Source organism: Ceratotherium simum, chromosome 11 (genome assembly GCF_057802395.1).
Source record: "Ceratotherium simum simum isolate JZ-2026a chromosome 11, ASM5780239v1, whole genome shotgun sequence".
Classification (NCBI taxonomy): domain Eukaryota; kingdom Metazoa; phylum Chordata; class Mammalia; order Perissodactyla; family Rhinocerotidae; genus Ceratotherium; species Ceratotherium simum.
Window position 1 is genome coordinate 16191865 of NC_141910.1, and position 17792 is coordinate 16209656.

At 46.4% G+C, this 17792-nt stretch overlaps 2 protein-coding genes across 4 annotated transcripts in view; one reads left to right on the plus strand and one right to left on the minus strand.

The window, feature by feature from the left end:
* Positions 1-7252: 7252 nt before the first annotated feature.
* On the minus strand, positions 7253-8939 carry PCBP1 (poly(rC) binding protein 1). Its single transcript, XM_004435581.3, has one exon. It carries the CDS (start codon positions 8708-8710, stop codon positions 7640-7642), a length of 1071 nt encoding a protein of 356 aa, XP_004435638.1. The 5' UTR covers positions 8711-8939; the 3' UTR covers positions 7253-7639.
* A 529-nt stretch (positions 8940-9468) lies between these two features.
* LOC106802682 (uncharacterized) overlaps positions 9469-17792 on the plus strand; it is a 134568-nt gene continuing 126244 nt past the window's right edge. The window contains exons 1-3 of one of the 3 annotated variants that reach the window (XR_015553627.1): positions 9469-10344; positions 10866-10956; positions 13074-13224. The gene's annotated coding sequence lies outside the window, so the exon portion shown is untranslated. The remainder of the gene's footprint in view (positions 10345-10865; positions 10957-13073; positions 13225-17792) is intronic. The other 2 variants (XR_015553629.1, XR_001391875.2) reach the window with 2 other exon arrangements.

Here is a 17792-nt window from a genome sequence, read left to right on the forward strand (position 1 = left end):
GTGGGAATGTAAAATGGTGCAGCCACTGTGGGAGACAATTTGACAGTTCCTCAAGAAGTTAAACATAGAGTTACCGTATGACCCGGCAATTTCAATCCTAGGTATATACCCAAGAGAAATGAAAACATATGTCCACCCAAAACTAAGACACAAATGTTCATAACAGCATTATTCATAATAAGCAAAAAGTGGAAACAACCCAAATGTCTGTCAACTGATGAATGGATAAACAAAATGTGGAATAGTCATATAATGGAATCTATTCAGCCATAAAAAGGAATGAAGTTCTGATACATGCTATAACACGGATGGACCATGAAAACATTATGCTAAGTGAAAGAAGCTAGACATAAAAGGTCACACATTGTATAATTCTATTTATATGAAATGTCCAGAATAAGCAAATCCATGTAGTCAGAAAGTAGATTACTGGTTGCCAGGGACTGGGGTAGATAGAGTAGGTGAGGAATGGGAGTGACTGGTAATGGGTACGCGTTTCTTTTTGAGGTGATGAAAAGGTCTGGCAAAAGATAGTGGTGATGATGCACAATGTTGTGAATGTACTACAAACCACTAAATTGTACCCTTTAAAATGGTGAATTTTATGGTTATGAATGATATCTCAGTTTAATAAAAAAGAAAAACAGCATACAAATTAGCATGTAGAGTATGATCCCATTTTAAAGAGTAGTATATATATGCTACTTTAAAAGAATAATATATAAAACGAAGAATAGAGGATGTTAACAGTAGCAATATGTATTTTCATATGTATTACATATTCATGTATGTTCTATAAAAATATCTATCACTGTCTTAATTGTAAATTGGGCAATAAAAGTTATTAAAGACAAAATAAAACAATGTGCATACTATCTGTCCATTTAGACTCTCCTAGGGGCAGTTTTTCTGGCCTAGTGAGACAGTCCAGAATAGTGGTTAAGAAAGCAGCTTGGGAGCCATATCTCTTGTGTTCAAATATGGGCTCTGCCACTGACTAGCTCTGTAACCTTGGACGAGTAACCTCATTGCTGTGTGCTTCAGTTTTCTCACCTGTTAAATGACATCAAAATAATATCTACCTCATAGGGCCCTAAGGATTCAATTAGTTAATTCATTTAAAGTGCTTGGAACAGTGCTTTGCACATAGTAAGCATGTGATAAATGTTAGCCAGTCCTGGAGATGTTGCTTGGAGTGGCTCAGGTTCCAGGCTGGGAAATGACCACATCTGACCTCATTAAGGTCCTGTCATGAGCCAGTGGGGGAAGGTTCTTTTAAGGGCCCACTGAGCAAGCCCAGAAAAATGGTTTTTTTTTTTTTTTGGTGAGGAAGATCAGCCCTGAGCTAACATCTGCCAATCCTCCTCTTTTTGCTGAGGAAGACTGGCCCTGGGCTAACATCCATGCCCATCTTCCTCCACTTTATATGGGATGCCGCCACAGCATGGCTTGACAAGTGGTGCGTGGGTGCGCGCCCGGGATCCAAACCGGCGAACCCCGGGCCGCCGCAGTGGAGCGCGCACACTTAACCGCTTGTGCCACCAGGCTGGCCCCCAGAAAATGCTTTTTGAAGTAGAGGTAACTAACAAATGAAGGCACAGTTTTTCATCCACAAGGAGGCAGGTTTAAGAAAGTGTGTCTGTCTCCTCACTGTGTTTGAACTGCTCAGGGGATAACTAATTTGGTGTCTTCCACCACCTGAGTGATTATTTGGGTAATGTGTTTGCTGTCACTGAAGTACAGTTGCCTCAGCTCCTTACCAAGGTGCACTCAGCCTAGTGGCAAATGTCTGGAGTCCTAATCCCCCTCTGGGAGGAGAGGGAGGCAACTCTAGTCACCCTTTCCCTACTTTAGTGGACACAGGTCCTGGGGGCACTCAGGGGAGTCAGGGCCCTCTCACACAGCCCTCACTCTTAGGGCATGAGAGCAGGGGAATGGAGGGGAAGAGGGCTTGGGTCTGCTTAGGGGACTAACACTGCCTCTGTGTAGCCTTCTCTGCCATACCCCTCCTTGCCCTCCCCTCTATTGTCCTCTCCTCTTCCCCATGAAGTCTAAAGGTGACAGCACCTTCAGGGCTGTTCAGAGCAAATCTCTCAGGTAGTCCCTTCCTTTCTGCTTCCTCCTCAATCAAGCCCCCATGAATACTTACCCAAAATGCCAAGCTGGGGCTTGTCACTGCCAGTTTTTTGTTAACTTCCGTTTTTCTCTCTTAGAGTGTTTACGAAGTCCTGTGTATCAGAAGTCAGCCCTGTGGCAGGAGACAGCAGCAGGGATGGGTGCCCACAAAGGCAGCATTATTTCCCAAGGCAGCCAGAGAATTGTGGATATTACCTTACCCAGTCTTCTCAGATGGAGGACTAAGACCCAGAAAGGGGGAGCAGCTTGTCCAAAATCACCCAGGGAGTTGATGCCAGGGCTAGGACTAGAACTCAGGTCTCCTGATCCTCAGCAGAGTGTAGTGTTCCTTGCAGAATGTTGATGCTCATGAGCAGGAGCCCCAGTTAGGAGCCCCAGAGCCCCAGGCAGGTAACGAAGAAGATAGCCAGGGTCAGAATTAGGAGGAAACAATTATTTCCCAAAGGCAAAGATGCTCAAATGGAATGACTCTGGGGAACTGCAAAGTCATTCTACATGGGAGACTGAAGGCAGAGACAACAGACTGGCAGGCCTTGCACTGGTGAGGCTGGTGGGAACAGATCCTGAAGGGTCTAGAACCTATGCTGAAAAGTCTGGATTTTCTTTTGTAGACCATGGGTGGAGGTAGGACTTGATGGCGTTTAAGCAGGGGAATGATATGGTCAGATTGGAATTTTAGGAAGGCTCCTCAGGTGGCCAGGACAGACAAGGTGGCCAGAGAACTTGGCAGTGGAAGGCTTCTCTGGTGGTGACTGCCTATTTATATGTCTAGCTGGGTGCTGTCCCATTGGCAGGATGTGATGGGCCCAGAGATACTGGACGGTATGTGGTTCACTACTTGGGGTAGCCAAGAGTAGCAGGGGTTGAGGTGGGTTCAACTCACAAACCTCCAGCTCTTGGCAAACACTGCTTACTTTCCAGGTGACAGAGGATACGTAGCTGCTCTAGGGGTGACCCAAGAATGATGACTCATTGCCCAAACTGCTGTGCTGGCTGGGGCGGGGCATGTGGTAGTGGTGTATGTGTGTGTATGTTGAGTGGGGCTCAACAGGGAGGGGACTGGCGACTGGGGGGAGACCAGCCTTCTAAACACGTGGGACAACTCCTGTGGCTATGACACAACAAGTGCTTGTTAACCTGTTCAGTCTCCTCCCAGCTGTGGCACTGGCTGTGGCCTAACAGCTGATGGTAAGAATGGGGCTATGACAAGAAACCCAGCAACTGCAGAGGGGGCTCATCGATTTCCAGTCCTCAACCCAGAAGAGGACAGGAGACGCTCAAGCTGCCCCAGAGAAAGGAGAGGAGTCCTGAAACGCACGTCCTCATAGGAGAGGGGACAAAGAGAATTAAATTCTAATAGTCAAATCGGCCTGGCACCGGATATTCACTGCTCCAAGACCCTCTTCTATCTACAGTCCTTTCTTACCTGTAGCTTTTATTTTCAGCTTTCTATCAGTTCCTTATTATCTGCCTTTAGTGAGGGTCCTTTCAAAAACAACAAAACCAGAAAAACCTTTTCCCCAATTCTCTCCCTTCAAATTATTGTCCTATTTCTTTCTCACTTTGCACTACCAAGCATTTGAGCAATCTATACTCCTGTCTCCCCTTTCAACCCCCAGACCTCGCCTCCTGCTGGCATTTGGCTTCCCCCATCACTCTTCAGAAATCCTGCTCCCCAAGGATATCCATGACACTGAAATCGTCTTCCCCAGTATCCCCTTAAAGTGGTCTCTAAAATGACTGGGGGGAAGGCATAAGAAAAAAAAAACTATTAGAAATTAGATTTCAATTTGTTTTTTATCTTAATTGTTAACATTTAAAGTTTTTTGTGTTTTCTAATATACATAATATTTAGAATTATGCTTACAGTTTATAAATAAGCATAATGACTAGTATACATATATGTAATTTATAAATAAACATGTAATAAGGGTATATACTAAAGACTTTTTATATTAAGAAAATGTTTGGAGACCACTGGTTTTCAGGATAAAGCTCAAACCCTTTATTACGGCATTCAAGGCTGTTTATAATTTAGCCTCAAATGATTCTGTGGCTTCCTCCACCTCCCCTTCCTACCCTTTACCATGTACATGCTCTAATTTACTACACATCTTTCAGTTGTATGAAAACATCAAGTTTTAGTTCAAACTATTTTGCACCTAGTAGGTGTTCGATCAAATCTGCTAAACCTCTCTGTAGCATTATTGTCACTCCATCAGCCTTGAAATTTTCCTCCTTGACTCCTCTCTAGGCCACTATCCTGGTTTTTCTCCTGCTGCTTGGCCTATACCTTCTTCATTGGCTGCTTCTTCCATATTCATTCTACAAATACTTATTGAGCCCCTGCTGTATGTCAGGTATGGTGACAGGCACCAGAGAGACAGTGGTGAACAGTTAGACTAGGTCCCTTACCAAAGCTTGGTCTCTAGCCCTTTCCTCTTGACCTTCTCCCTGTGGCTCTGACTTCCCTTCAGAGTTTGTCTCCTATTTCTAGCTACTGGTTGAATATTTCTATCCACAGATACTCCCATCACCATGTCTGAATTCATTGCTCCCTCTCCTTATGTCTCTTTCTCTGGCCTCCATGCCCAGTTTTTTTTTTTTGTCCCCCAAAGCCCCAGTAGATAGTTATGTGTCATAGTTCCACATCCTTCTGGTTGCTGTATGTGGGACGCGGCCTCAGCATGGCCGGAGAAGCGGTGCGTTGGTGCGCGCCCGGGATCCCAACCCGGGCCGCCAGTAGCAGAGCACACGCACTTAACCGCTAAGCCATGGGGCTGGCCCTCCACACCCAGTTTCAACCTCTTTTGAATTGGCCCCTTTTTTTTTTTTTTTAAGATTTTATTTATTTTATTTTTTCCCCCCAAAGCCCCAGTAGACAGTTGTATGTCATAGCTGCACATCCCTCTAGTTGCTGCACGTGGGACTCGGCCTCAGGATGGACGGAGAAGTGGTGCCTCGATGCGTGCCCGGGATCAGAACCCGGGCCTCCAGCATCGCAGCGCGCACACTCAAACCACCAAGCCACAGGGCCGGCCCTGAATTGGCCCCTTTCTATATGCATTCCTATTGATACCATTTCCCAACCTATATTAGAATCTGCTTTTTACTTGAGGTAGTTTTCTAATTGCTGTTCCTGCCTTTAGTTTCTCCAACTATGCCATTTATCCCATGCCTTGCTGCCTAAATCATTATTTTACAAATTATTGCCAGCTTTGCCTTTTAAAGGGTGGGAACGGGAGGGAGTTGAGAAAAATGAAGCCTCCTTTTTATAGGGCATTCAAACCACTTCACCCAGCAAATTTCAGGGATTCCTCACAAACCATTTGGATTGGTGTTTGGGGGTCCCACTTAATTATCCACTCCTGCCCTACTCTATGCCAACCTGACTTGTGCTCACTGTTTCCAAGACACTGAAGCCATTTCTGGGTCTTCACTAGGGCCTCCTCTATCTGTCCTGGCCCCTCAGTCCAACTGTCTTCTCTCAGCTTATCATTTAATACACACTGCTTTGTTCCCTACTTTTTACTATCTATCTTCTCTGCCCAAAGATATGGTGGGCAGAAATGGGCCTTTGGCCTTTTGCAATCTAAAGTATATTGAACTTTACTGTGTTGTAAGCACTTGTTCTGCTTTACATATATGCTTTCATTTTTTTCAAGCCCAGGAGACATGCACTTTTAACACCTCCATTTTATACAGAGGTTGAGTAATTTGCCCAAGCCCAGAAGTAAGTGGCAGAACTCAAATTTGAACTCAGGTTTAACTCCAGAATTTGGGCTCCTTTCAGTGACTGACTGCCTGACCCCACAGTGGGTGTAAAATGCACAGTAGACCCCAATCTTACCTCCAGGGACCCTTGGAACCAGGTTTGTACCTCAGAAAAAAGCAGCAGATGCCCTGTAGAGAATAAGCCTCAACAAATAATTTATCATGGAGAATACTGTCCTACAGGAATTTCTCTTTGCCGTTAGTGATCTCTTACAAGGCCTGGGGTTTGAACTACACTTTGGCATCTAACCGTCTATTGTCTTGTACTGTTTTTCCTAGTGTGTCTTTCACCTAACGGTAGAGAATTTTTCTTCTCTCATCAAGTCCAGCCTAGTCCCACTAGCTGATGTGGACATGAGGCTGTTAGGCCTTCACAGCAGGATCTTCCTAATCCACTGGCAAAGAGAATCAGTGGCACTCAAATCTAAGAATTTTTGAAGTGTTTGTTAAAAATGCAGTCTTCTGATTAAATTTGGGGTGGGACTCAGGAATCTGTATTTTTAACACCGAGGTCATTCTTAGGCCATAACCAATAGATCAGCCTACATTCCTGCCTGTGAGGACTGCCCCTCTTAGGCAGGATTATTTCCTGGTATAATGATTTCTCTAAACATTGCACCCAGCTGAAGAATTAGAAGCTGGGCCTCTTTTGTTTCTGGACACACCACTTGGCAGGTGTAATAACATCCTCTGACAGGCTGCTTGCCACAGGTGCATGCTTGACACGTGCAACCTGCTGGTACCATCCCCCACCCGATCCTGCTGCCCAACCAAGACCCCTCTATCCCTACCACCACCCTGCAGCAGTTGCCCTCTTCCAAGCCCTCAAACCCACCCTTGCCCCTCTCCCTTCCCCCAACCTCAGCCCCTCCCTTCACCCCCAGCCCAGCCCTTTCCTCCCCCACTTCTCTGGATCCTCCAAGCTCCTCCGGCCTCAGAACATCTTTTTGTTCCTGGCTAAGAGTTTTCTATGTGAGATAGGGGTGGGGGTGGGAGTGGGGCTAATTAGATGGAAGGACACACTACCATTCATCAGAGGTCCTACTGAATGGGCATACATTTTTCCATCTCAGAAAACCCTGGTGTTCTACCAGAGAAATGGGCAGAGGCCTCTCTCTGGAACTTGGCTGGAGGGATGTCATTCTGTGGGAGAGCCCCTCTGTCTGCAGACAACCCAAAGCAGGCCCAGCCTACCGTGTTCCTTTGTTGGGCCGGAGAGGAAATGGAATCTCCCCAGTAAGGTGAAAAGGACTTGAGACAAGACCAAGGACGCGCCCACCCTTCTCCCTACGAACGCCTCCTAACACTAAAAGGGGAGGGAAAAAAAAGCACCAACAAAGACTTTAAGATAGTAGTTCCCAGCTTTTTCAAATATGAAGCATTTTTTAACCAATCCATTTTTTAATTTTTAAATTCTTGACATTACAGAACTAAACTGAAATTTATTAACATTCCACTCTTACATTTCTTATCGACAAACAGAAATAAAATTCATGAGCCAAAAACCCAAAACAAAACTAAAAACAGGGAAAAGCTTATAAAACTAAATATGGATCCCAGCATTAACAGCTGAACAGAGAATGTGATTTTTAAATTCTTAGCGGATGATAAAGTTGTGTAGAAACTGAACACTTACAAATTATTTAAAACCTGGAATCACTGACCAGAAATTACACAGTTGGATCATGGGAAAACAGCAGAAAGGCGTTATGAGAGAACCTACACTGTTCTAGCTGCACCCCATGCCCTTCTCAGAGGAAAGCCTGGCATTGATTAGATATTGGGCCAGACTAATACTGGCAGCAGAACCAGTGATAGTAACCTGCCTACCAGAAGAGCCTTCCACTGGATTGGCAATTTTGATCTGGGCCCCGGACATCTGGCGGATCTCATTAATGTTGGCGCCTTGGCGCCCGATTATGCAGCCAATTAAGTTATTTGGAATGGTGAGTTCATGGGTGGTTTGAGTAGATGCATCCAAACTTGCCCAATAGCCTTTCACCTCTGGAGAGCTGGAGTCAATTCCGGCGAATCCGGTCCCGCCGTGCATCATGGCAAAGTGAGACTGTTGTCTTGCCACCTGGTTCAGCTTGGCCAGATCGAGCGGAGAAATGGTGTGTTGTCCTTGAATCGAGTAGGCATCTAGAGGTGGTCCCTCCAGGTCATGGGTGGCATGGGGGTAGCCCGCAGCGTCGCTGCACCGATCTTGGCCGCCCGCGCAGATGACTGGAGAGCTGGCCGGCATGGGCTGGTACGGAATGGTCATGACTCTCCCTTGCGGAGACTGGGAGAGCGTCTCCAGCATGACCAGGCAGATCTGCTTGACACACTCGGTGACAGACTGCGGCACGCCAGCAATGGTGATGGCCCGCTCGGTGGAGTTGGGCAGCATATCCCCCGCCACCTGTACCTGGGCCCCCGTACTCTCGCGGATCTCTTTGATCTTACACCCGCCTTTTCCAATCAGGGAGCCGCACTGGGTGGCCGGCACCACGAGCCTCAGGGTGACCGGGGGCCTGCTGGCCGCCGTGCTGTTGGTCATGGAGCTGTTGATATCTTCTTCCAGCTTGTCGATGATCATAGCGAAGGCCTTAAAGATGGCATTGGTGGGGCCGGTCAGAGTGATGATTCTCTCCGGACAATTCCCCTCCGAGATGTTGATCCGCGCGCCACTCTCCTCGCGGATTCTCTTAACCGACTCCCCTTTCTTCCCAATGATGCTTCCTACTTCCTTTCCGTGCATAAGCAGCCGAATGGTGAGAGTCACATTTAGTCCACTTTCAGTCACACCGGCATCCATGGCGAGCGGCGGGCGGCGTTCGGGGGAGTTGGGCTCGTTACGTGGTCAAGTCTTTGGTGGCTGGCGGGGGGAGGGGAGGTGTAGGCCCAAAACTGCCGGCGCGAGGCGAGCGAGGGCCGCGGGAGCGAGCGGGCGCGGGCGGGAGGCCGCGGCGTCGTCGCAGGGGCGGGTGGCGGCGGCGGAGGGGGCGAGCGGGGCCGGGAGCGGCGGGCGGGCGGGTGGGCGAGGGCGCGGCGGTGGCGACTCCGGCGGCAGCCTCGGCGGTCTGGGCGGGGCGGGAAGCCCGCTTTCAACCCCGCGTACCCTCTGACCCCGGAAGTGCTTGCTGCGCAGGACCCCTTGAAAAAAATGAGGACCCGTCTTTTTTAGGTCACAAGATTGCGCCAACTCGCACACGGTAGTTTTTAAAAAACCCTTTTAACAGCCTAGCATTGAAAATAACGCTCCAATGGACAGAAACTGTGAGTCCGGCACCGTTTTAAAAGGACCATGTATTTTATTAACCCTAGCGGCACCGGCAAATGTCTGGAAATGTTAGTGTTGTGAATGGGAGCGACACATTATTCTCTCTCCCTACAGAAGGGGTTTGAGCGCGGAGCGACACGGACAGCCCCGGCTGTAACTGCAGGCGGCAGCCGGGACGCCGCGGATTTAAAACGTGCGCGTGAGGCGGCCAGAGCGCATGCGCGAGGGTGTGGGGAGACGGGAGGGGCAGCCTCGGACTTCCGGGGGGGAGGGGCGGTTAGGCGAGGCCTGTGGTGCGGGCGCGCGCGCTGACGGGCACGTGGGGGCCCTTTCGTCCCCGGCGTCCGGGCTCCCCGCGCCAGCCCCCACTCCTGCCCATGCTTCGCGGCGGCGGCTCGTGAAGAAAAAGACCGAAACCCACCCTCCCCCAGCCGCCGCCTGAGTCGCATCTCTGCTTATTGTTTCTGGGAAGTGGTAGAAAGACGGCCATAAAAAGAATGGCGTCCATTTACATAATGCTTTGTTTGCATTTTGCAAGTTTCTTTCGGTTAAACCCGCAGAAACCCCACCTCCTGCCCTAGTGTCATTTTACTCGTGGCAGTCTCGTCAGACGTTTAAGACAATGGCGTGCTTCTTGGGGGCCGTTTTTATTCAGGGGGTACCGACCAGTGCTTTGGGGGAGTTTTCCCCTGGCGGTTTACGCCCCCGCTGCTGCCTTGCGGCCCTTTCCCCCTCGGTGCAGCCGCCGCGCCCTGTGCTGTCCGGGGGCGGCTCCCACGCGCCCGCCATCTTGGAAGGCCTTTCCTGCCGCATGTTCCTCTCTAAAGAAAGGTCACTCCGGTCGCTGGTGTACCGGTTGTGATTTCTGCCCCTTCCCCTTTCCTTCAGCTAAGCCAGCCAGAAAAGACCATGTGCGCCACGCACTTTGGAATCCTGCAGGGAAAGCGCCCAACGTGGCGATCCCTCCGCCCCTCCTCCTTTCCCCACGGCGGTGGCCGCCATGTTTTCTGAACACAAAATGGCGACACTTGGCCTGATTTCGTTGCCAATGAGAAATTGGGGTCGGCCCGAAAACTCTAGAATGCGACCCCTACCCCCACCCGGTGCCCGTCGGCCGGGAGTGCTCTGACCGCTCTGGGATAAAACGCCGCAGGCTGGTCCAAACCTCGGTGGGCGAATTTTAATGCATTCCCTCCATTAATTTGAAACGGGAATGCGAATAACCGTAAAACGTAGCGATAATACTGAGTCTCTCGCTCATTTTAAATTTAATGATGGTTAGTGGGGGGCAGTACCAATGGATAATTTGGACCCCCAGTACCAAAGCACTTAAGAGTCACTGCTTTAAGGAATGAGATGGAAAATTATTGCTTTCCTAGACTTCTAGCACAGGCTGTTGTGCTGGAGAGAACAAGAAATGGTCTTATAAAACTCACTTAAAAAAAAACAACCAATTTCCATGAAGCGACCTGGGCTGCCCATGACCTTTCACTGGCCAGCTGGTCGGCAACCTCAGTTTATCACAATTGGTGATCACTTTTGGTCTAGAAGGAACAGACATTTATTGTGCATTTACCAGCGTCAGATCCTGCGCTAGCCATTTTGCCGAATACTATCGTTTAATTTTTACAATGATCCTCTGAGGTAGGTGTTGTTATCTCTCTCACTCTGTCTTTTCTTTTTTTAACAGACAAATTCACTTAGGCCCAGAGAGATGAAGTGAGTAATTCAAGGTCACACAGTGTCGAGGATGGAATCCAGACCTTCCGATTTCCTTATTGGTGAGCACATTTCCAAACTTTTCTGTAAGTCAGGGTGTTAGAATTAAATGCTGGGGCCCACCCGATGGCGTAGTAGTTAAGTGTGCTGCTCCGCTTTTGGTGGCCTGGGGTTCACAGGTTTGGATCCCCAGCGGGCACCGAGCACCGCTTGTCAGGCTATGCGGAGGCGGCGTCCCATATAAAGTAGAGGAAGACGGGCACGATGTTAGCCCAGGGCCAGTCTTCGTCAGCAAAAAAAGGAGGATTGGCATCGGATGTTAGCTCAGGGCTGGTCTTCCTCACACACAAAAAAATTAAAAAAAATGAACCCCTCAGGTAATCTTTTGGTGTGCAGTCATCCTCTATTTGTCTGTATCTGTTTGGGGAGTTCCAGTGTTTCCTGGTGTGAACTATACCTGTAAGGGGCTCAAATGCTATTTTTTTTTTATGAGGTGTCTGGGTGAGGATAGGGAGGGGGAAGTGATTCAGCCCTGCCTAAATGCTCAAGTATTTGTCAGTCCTGCCTTGTCTGTGGCACGTTTGAGTCTACCTGGCTCTGTGGGAGCAAGCAATATCTGTGTATGACTCACTTGCTTCCTTCAGCAACCCATGGGCATGACTTCCGCCTTCCCCACCCCAAAGTCCCAACCAGGTAAAAATAAATAATTTAACTCTGGCGCCAAGCCTCATTTCTCTGCAAATATTGACAGAGCAAGACAGGGTGTTAGATAAATCATAGTTTGTGGACTCCTCAGTACAGTGTAACAGATAACTTGTGGGCCAAGCAACAGATATGTGCCTAAACAGGGCGCTGCTTGTGTGAGTGTTAGAGATGCAGAGAAGGGCTTTTTGCTCCTTTAACTTACATTAATATTGTGTATCAGACTTTCCAAAGTGCTTTCATATTACCTTATATAACCTACAAATGATCTTAATAGGTAGGTCCATAATAGCAGCAATGACAATAGTAGCACTAAGTGCTTACTATGTGCCAGGCACTGTTTGAAGCATTATTGTATGCATTAATTTAGTGGCTCTCACGTTTTGAAAAGCAAACCACCAAAAGAGAGAAATTTTACATAATAGCTGAGACACATATGCGCACACGTTTATAATAGAAAACATTTCTTATCCTTACTACGTGCAGTGTACTCTGGTAATTTCTCTTCTTTACATTAAAAAAAGGTCATATCAAAACTAGAGTGAAGAAAAACTCATTATTAGGTTGTGGCCAATATGATTAATGTACACGTTTAATCCTCACAAAATCTCCTGAGATGAGGGTGGTGGTATTTCCATTTTACAGAGGTACAGAGAGGTAAAGGATTTTGTGCAAGGTCACACCGCTATTAAGTGGGAAAGCAAGGATTTGAATCTAGGCAATCTGAGTCCAGAGTCTGTATACTTAACCACTAAGCTAGATGTGGTCTCTGCAGAGGGCATTGTCTTGTAGGGAGACAGAGTTGATTAGGGAATGAAAAATTGTCAATGTTAAAAATTCAGGAGACAACAAAAGGACTAAATTATCGTGATTCAAAGCATTCTAGTCCTCTAAGTCTGCCACGTATTTATTTTCCCTAAAGAGAGTTTTGTCCATTGGGTCTTTCTTCTGAACACTGCCTATTTTAAGCCTTTTCTGCCTGAAATATTCCCTTAATTTGTTCTTATCTGAATACTTCCATGACTCTACTCACCTGCTCAATGAAGTCTTCCCTTTCCCAGCTCTTAGCCTCCTCCCTTCGCCCGGAGTTCTACAGCCCTTCCTTTGGGTAGCCCACATTTAGCTGTTGATTAAATTGTAATGTTTCTTGGTGTTGATAATGTGTTGTATGGGCCACAGGCGCCTTGGGTGACCCTGAGATCAGGCAGAGAGGATGCTCGACTTGGGAATCTGTGGCTCTGGCCCCTAGTTCCAGCTCTGCCAGTGACTAGCTTTGAGACTTCTACAGCCCGGTTCATTTATCTGGGCCTCAGTTTTCCCATCTGTAAAACTCGGGATTAAGTGTTCTCTAAGACCCCTTCTAATTCTGTACAGGGAGTAATGAAACTTGATGATCTTGGTTATTTATCTGGGGTGGGGGAGAAGGTTATGTAAATATTTTACTCACTTATGGTAAATTCCCCACTCCCTTCCTCAGACCTGCACTATCTTATGGATACTGAGTGAATTCCACACCACCCGTTTTACAGATGAAGCCACTGAGATATGGAGCAACTGACTAAAATAGTCACCGCCCTACCCCGGGAGTCTCACACATGACTCTTCTCCTCCCACTCCAGTGACCGCAGGTTAGTTAAGGGGGTTAATAAGGTTGGGAAGGTGAGTCAGGCTTAGACTTTGGCAATTGAACGACAGGATTTATACTCCTTTCAGAGGAAGGATTTTTACTTCCTCTTACCTCATCTTGGCATGTTATAGAAAGCCTTTCAATGTGATTTCACATTATTTATTTAATGATCACAGACAGCTTTGCCAGAGAGGTATTGTTATGCCCATTTTATGGAAGAGCCATTTTTGGATCAGAGTAGTGAAGTGACTTGCCCAAGGTTACACAGCTTGTTAGGACCTGCGCTGGACCCCTTGACTTCTAGTTGTGGATTGTTCCTTTTCTTGGCTTCCAATGCTTGTGGCACTGGCTTTGACACATGGAATAACTTTATCTTTTTTTTTTTTTTTTGGTGAGGAAGACTGGCCCTGAGCTAACGTCTGTTGCCAATCTTCCTCTTTTTGCGGAGGAAGATTGCCCCTGAGCTAACATCCGTGCCTATCTTCCTCTATTTTGTATGTAGGACGCCACCACAGCATGGCTTGATGAGTGGTACATGGGTCTGTGACCAGGATTTGAACCTGCGAACCCCGGGCTGCCAAAGCAGAGCATGGGAACTTAACCACTACACCACCAGGCTGACCCTGGAATAACTTTGTCTTAAACTCAAAAAGCTTTCCATCCAGTTTGTATTTTTCTCTCCCAGAACATCCAATCCACTTATGTTAGGTTCCTGACTCATGGTTTAAGAGAATCTCTTCCCTCTTGTTCTCTAATGTTTACATTTATGGGTTTGAGAAGTGGTGGGAACGATTCCTTGATGAGATTCTAAGTTCCCTGGAGGCAAGGACCACATTTTGTTTTTCTAACCTACCTGGCCTAGCAAGCATACTACAGCTTTTTAAATTTGCCTTACCAACGTGGCAGCGTTTTTTCCAAACACATGGTTTCTTTTTCTCCTCCCCTCTCAGATTTAGGTTCCATTTCTCTTTTTATTTAAAATTATAGTAAATTGAGAGGGCCTTTTTCCTGGTACTTTCCACGATACTACAGAGTGCAGCCTAGAAGCATGTCTTACTCCCTCTGTGTAGAATAACAATTTGATCTCATGTGCTGGTGACTCTGCGCTGCTGTTATGGGGTCATTACTTGGTTTCCTCAGAAACATAAGAAATATGTTGGTGTGCCTTACAGGAGTGACCAGGAGATACAGCAACATCCTTGGCCTAAATTCTCCCATTTGGAAAAAGCAATGCCCATGGATTCCCCAGGGTCACTCTGACTGAAATAAGGCACGGAGAAGGGAGTGCAGAGAAAAGTTAAAGAGAAAATGAGAACAGAATGCAGATGCAAAGTATAGAATAGTGAGGAAGGAAAAAAGGTGAGAAAAGGAAAGAGAGAGAAAAGCACAGTGGGGAGAGAAGAGAAGAATACAGGATCAGTGGAAGGGAGGTAAGGAGAACAATCCAAAGGTCCATTAGCTCTTTCTGTGGTGTGGGAAGCATAGGCTGCTGTCTTGCACCAAGGACGAGCAGCTGGTAGGATGACTTCTCCTGAGCTGATCTTGAGCAGCGTGTCTGTTTTTTTTTAATCTTCTATTTCCAATATCAGCTGGGGGAAATTTCTTGTTTCTGCTATCAGCTGGGGATGTGAGTAGATGCCAGTAATTTTAATATTAGCCTCAGTTCAATTGGTTTATCAAGGAAGGTGTGCTACAAAAATTACATAAGGTACACCGGGTCAAATTTCATCTTATTCATCCATTCAACAAATACTTATTGTTTGCTTGATATGTCCCAGACACTAAGGATATAAAAATGAATGAGATCCTGTCCTTGCCCTCAAGATGTTTATGGTCTCGAGAGGGAGACAGACAAGTAAACAGATTCACAGTACAGTGTGTTACAGTGTTAGGATATGAGTAAGCAGAGGGTGCTGTGAGCTCAGAGAAGGGCCCTTGATTCAGCTATGGAGAGGATCCAGGAAGGCTGCCTAGAGATGCTGACATTCAGGCTGAGTCCCAAGTTGGCAGATTGCAAGGTGGAGGGCAGAGGGAGCAAAGGCCCAAAGGCAGAGAGCACAGTCCGTTTAAAAGTTGTAGCCATTTCAGGAAGGTATGAAGGATATTTGCATGATACGATTTTTGGTGATTGTTATTCTACTGCTTCAGAAGTGTAGCTTATTGAGACTTGACTATGCTTCCTAGAGCACAGAAAGTTAAAGACCTTATTTTGTAGCAATAATTCTGTTTTAAGATGAAGACACCAGAAATTGCACTTCCTGGCTAGAGATTCTAGGGACAAAATGTAAATAAAGCACAGCTTTTGAATTAGCAAATGATTGTTAATCCTCTGTGTAATAAAAGAAAGAAGGTGCAATGCACAGAAATCCCTTTCTCATCCAACTTTTGGGTTTGATTGTGTTCTGCTTTGTTTTTCAGCGTGTGTGTGTGAAAATTTAGAGTCTTTGTTTAGCTGGTTAGGATGTTTGAGTTAGGGACGAGGGAAAGGAGTTCAAGAATAATTGCTACTTTATGGCAGAATAAAAGAAATATATTTAAATAGCTCATTTCTCTGGTCCCACCTACTGAGCACAAGCAAGACTTACGGACTTTGTTTCAGAGAGAGAATTACCTCAACCAGACAAAGCATTTGTTCAATATTATTCACTCTGTAAAATCTGTTGTGCCCAGATTAAAAGCATTGATTTTTGTTTTTTTGAGGCAGATATAGCTGCACTGAACAGAAACCTTATGTGTATTCATTGGACAATACTGGGATTTTACCTGGATTAAAAGAAAAAAAGTGGAGTTGGCCCTATGGCATAGTGATTAAGTGCACGAGCTCCGCTGTTGGCGGCCCGGGTTCGGATCCCGGGCTCGCACCGAGGCACTGCTTGTCAGGCCATGCTGTGGCAGCGTCCCATATATAAAAAGTGGATGGAAGATAGGCACAGATGTTAGCCCAGGGCCAGTCTTCCTCAGCAAAAAGAAGAGGATTGGCATGGATCTTAGCACAGGGCTGATCTTCCTCACAAAAAAAAAAAAAAAAGAAAAAAAGTGGTATTCGTAGAGTAAGGAAGAACATGCTTAGAAAATAGCACATAGATTCAGTGGTCATTTCTCAGTCATCTTGACCTCTCAGCATTTGACACTCCCTCCTTGTACACTAGTTTTCGCTTGGCTTCCAGGATGCCACTCCCTTGGTTCTCTACCCACCTCATTGGCCCCTCCTTCTTAAGCCCTCCCTCACTTTTTTTTTGGCTGATTCCTCCCTATCTCCTCAGCCTCCAAGATGGAGTACTCAGATCAGTCCTTGGATCCCTTCTCTGTCTACACTCATTTCCTAGGTGCTCCCTTTCAAGACTTTAAATACCATTTATACCCTGACAATTCTCAAATGTGAATTACTAGCTTGAATGTTTTCCTCTGAACTCAAGACTGCTATATCCAGCTGCCTCTCGATACCTCTACTTGGATATCTAATAGCTTCTTGAACTTAACATATTCAAAAAATGAACTCGGGAACTTCTCAAATCTGCGTCTCTGGCAATTCCTCCCCATCTCAGTTTCAGTTGTATTGAATATATGGAGGACTCTCCCTTGACTCTGTTCTTTTTCTTACTCCACCAGCAGGTCCTGTGAGCAGCAGGTCCTTAAAATACATCCAGAATTTGAAGACTTCTCACCACCTCCCCTGCTACTATTGGAATAGCCTTCTCAATGGTCTTGCTTCTTTTGTACTTGGTCCTCTCAGTCTGATCTTAACAGTGATCAGAGTAATCCTGTTAAGTGTATTTCAAATCATGCCATTCCTCTGCTGAAAACGGTCCTTGGGGTCCCACCCAGATTAAAAAGTAAAGTCCTTTCAGTGGTCTACAAGGCTGCCTAGGGTCTTCAGCACCACCCTCTCCCAGCTGGTCTGACCTCTTCTACCACTTTCCCTTTGTACTCTAGCTACACTGGTCTCCTTGCAGTTGCTCCAACATGCCAGGCCTTGGGACCTTTGTAGTTGTTTTTTCTGCCTGGAACACTTCTTCGAGATATCAGTATGGCCTCTTGCCTTACCTCCTTCAGGTTTCTTCTTAGCTGTTACCTAATCTGTGAAGCATTCCTTGACTATCCTATGTAAAGTAAAAGCCATCTCCTACCCTCTGCCTTCCCTGTTCTCCTTCCTTGCTTTATTTTTCTCCACAGAACTTATTACTATTTGAAGTACTATTCATTCATTCATTCATTCGTTTATTCACTATTTGGATATTTATCGAGTGCTGCCTACTTTGAGTCAAGCACTGCTCTAGGGACTCTCTCTACGATAGTTTATTATTTGTCACTCGCCACTAGAATGCAAATTTCATGATGGCTAGGACTTTGTTGTGCTTGTTGCTATGTTCCCACCTCCTACAATAGTGACTAGCACATAGGAGTTGAATGAATAAATTTACTTGATTTTTTTTTTTTTTTTGGTGAGGAAGATCAGTCCTGAGCTAACATCCATGCTAATCCTCCTCTTTTTGCTGAGGAAGACTGGCCCTGAGCTAACATCTATTGCCAATCCTCCTCCTTTTTTTCCCTTTTTCTCCCCAAAGCCCC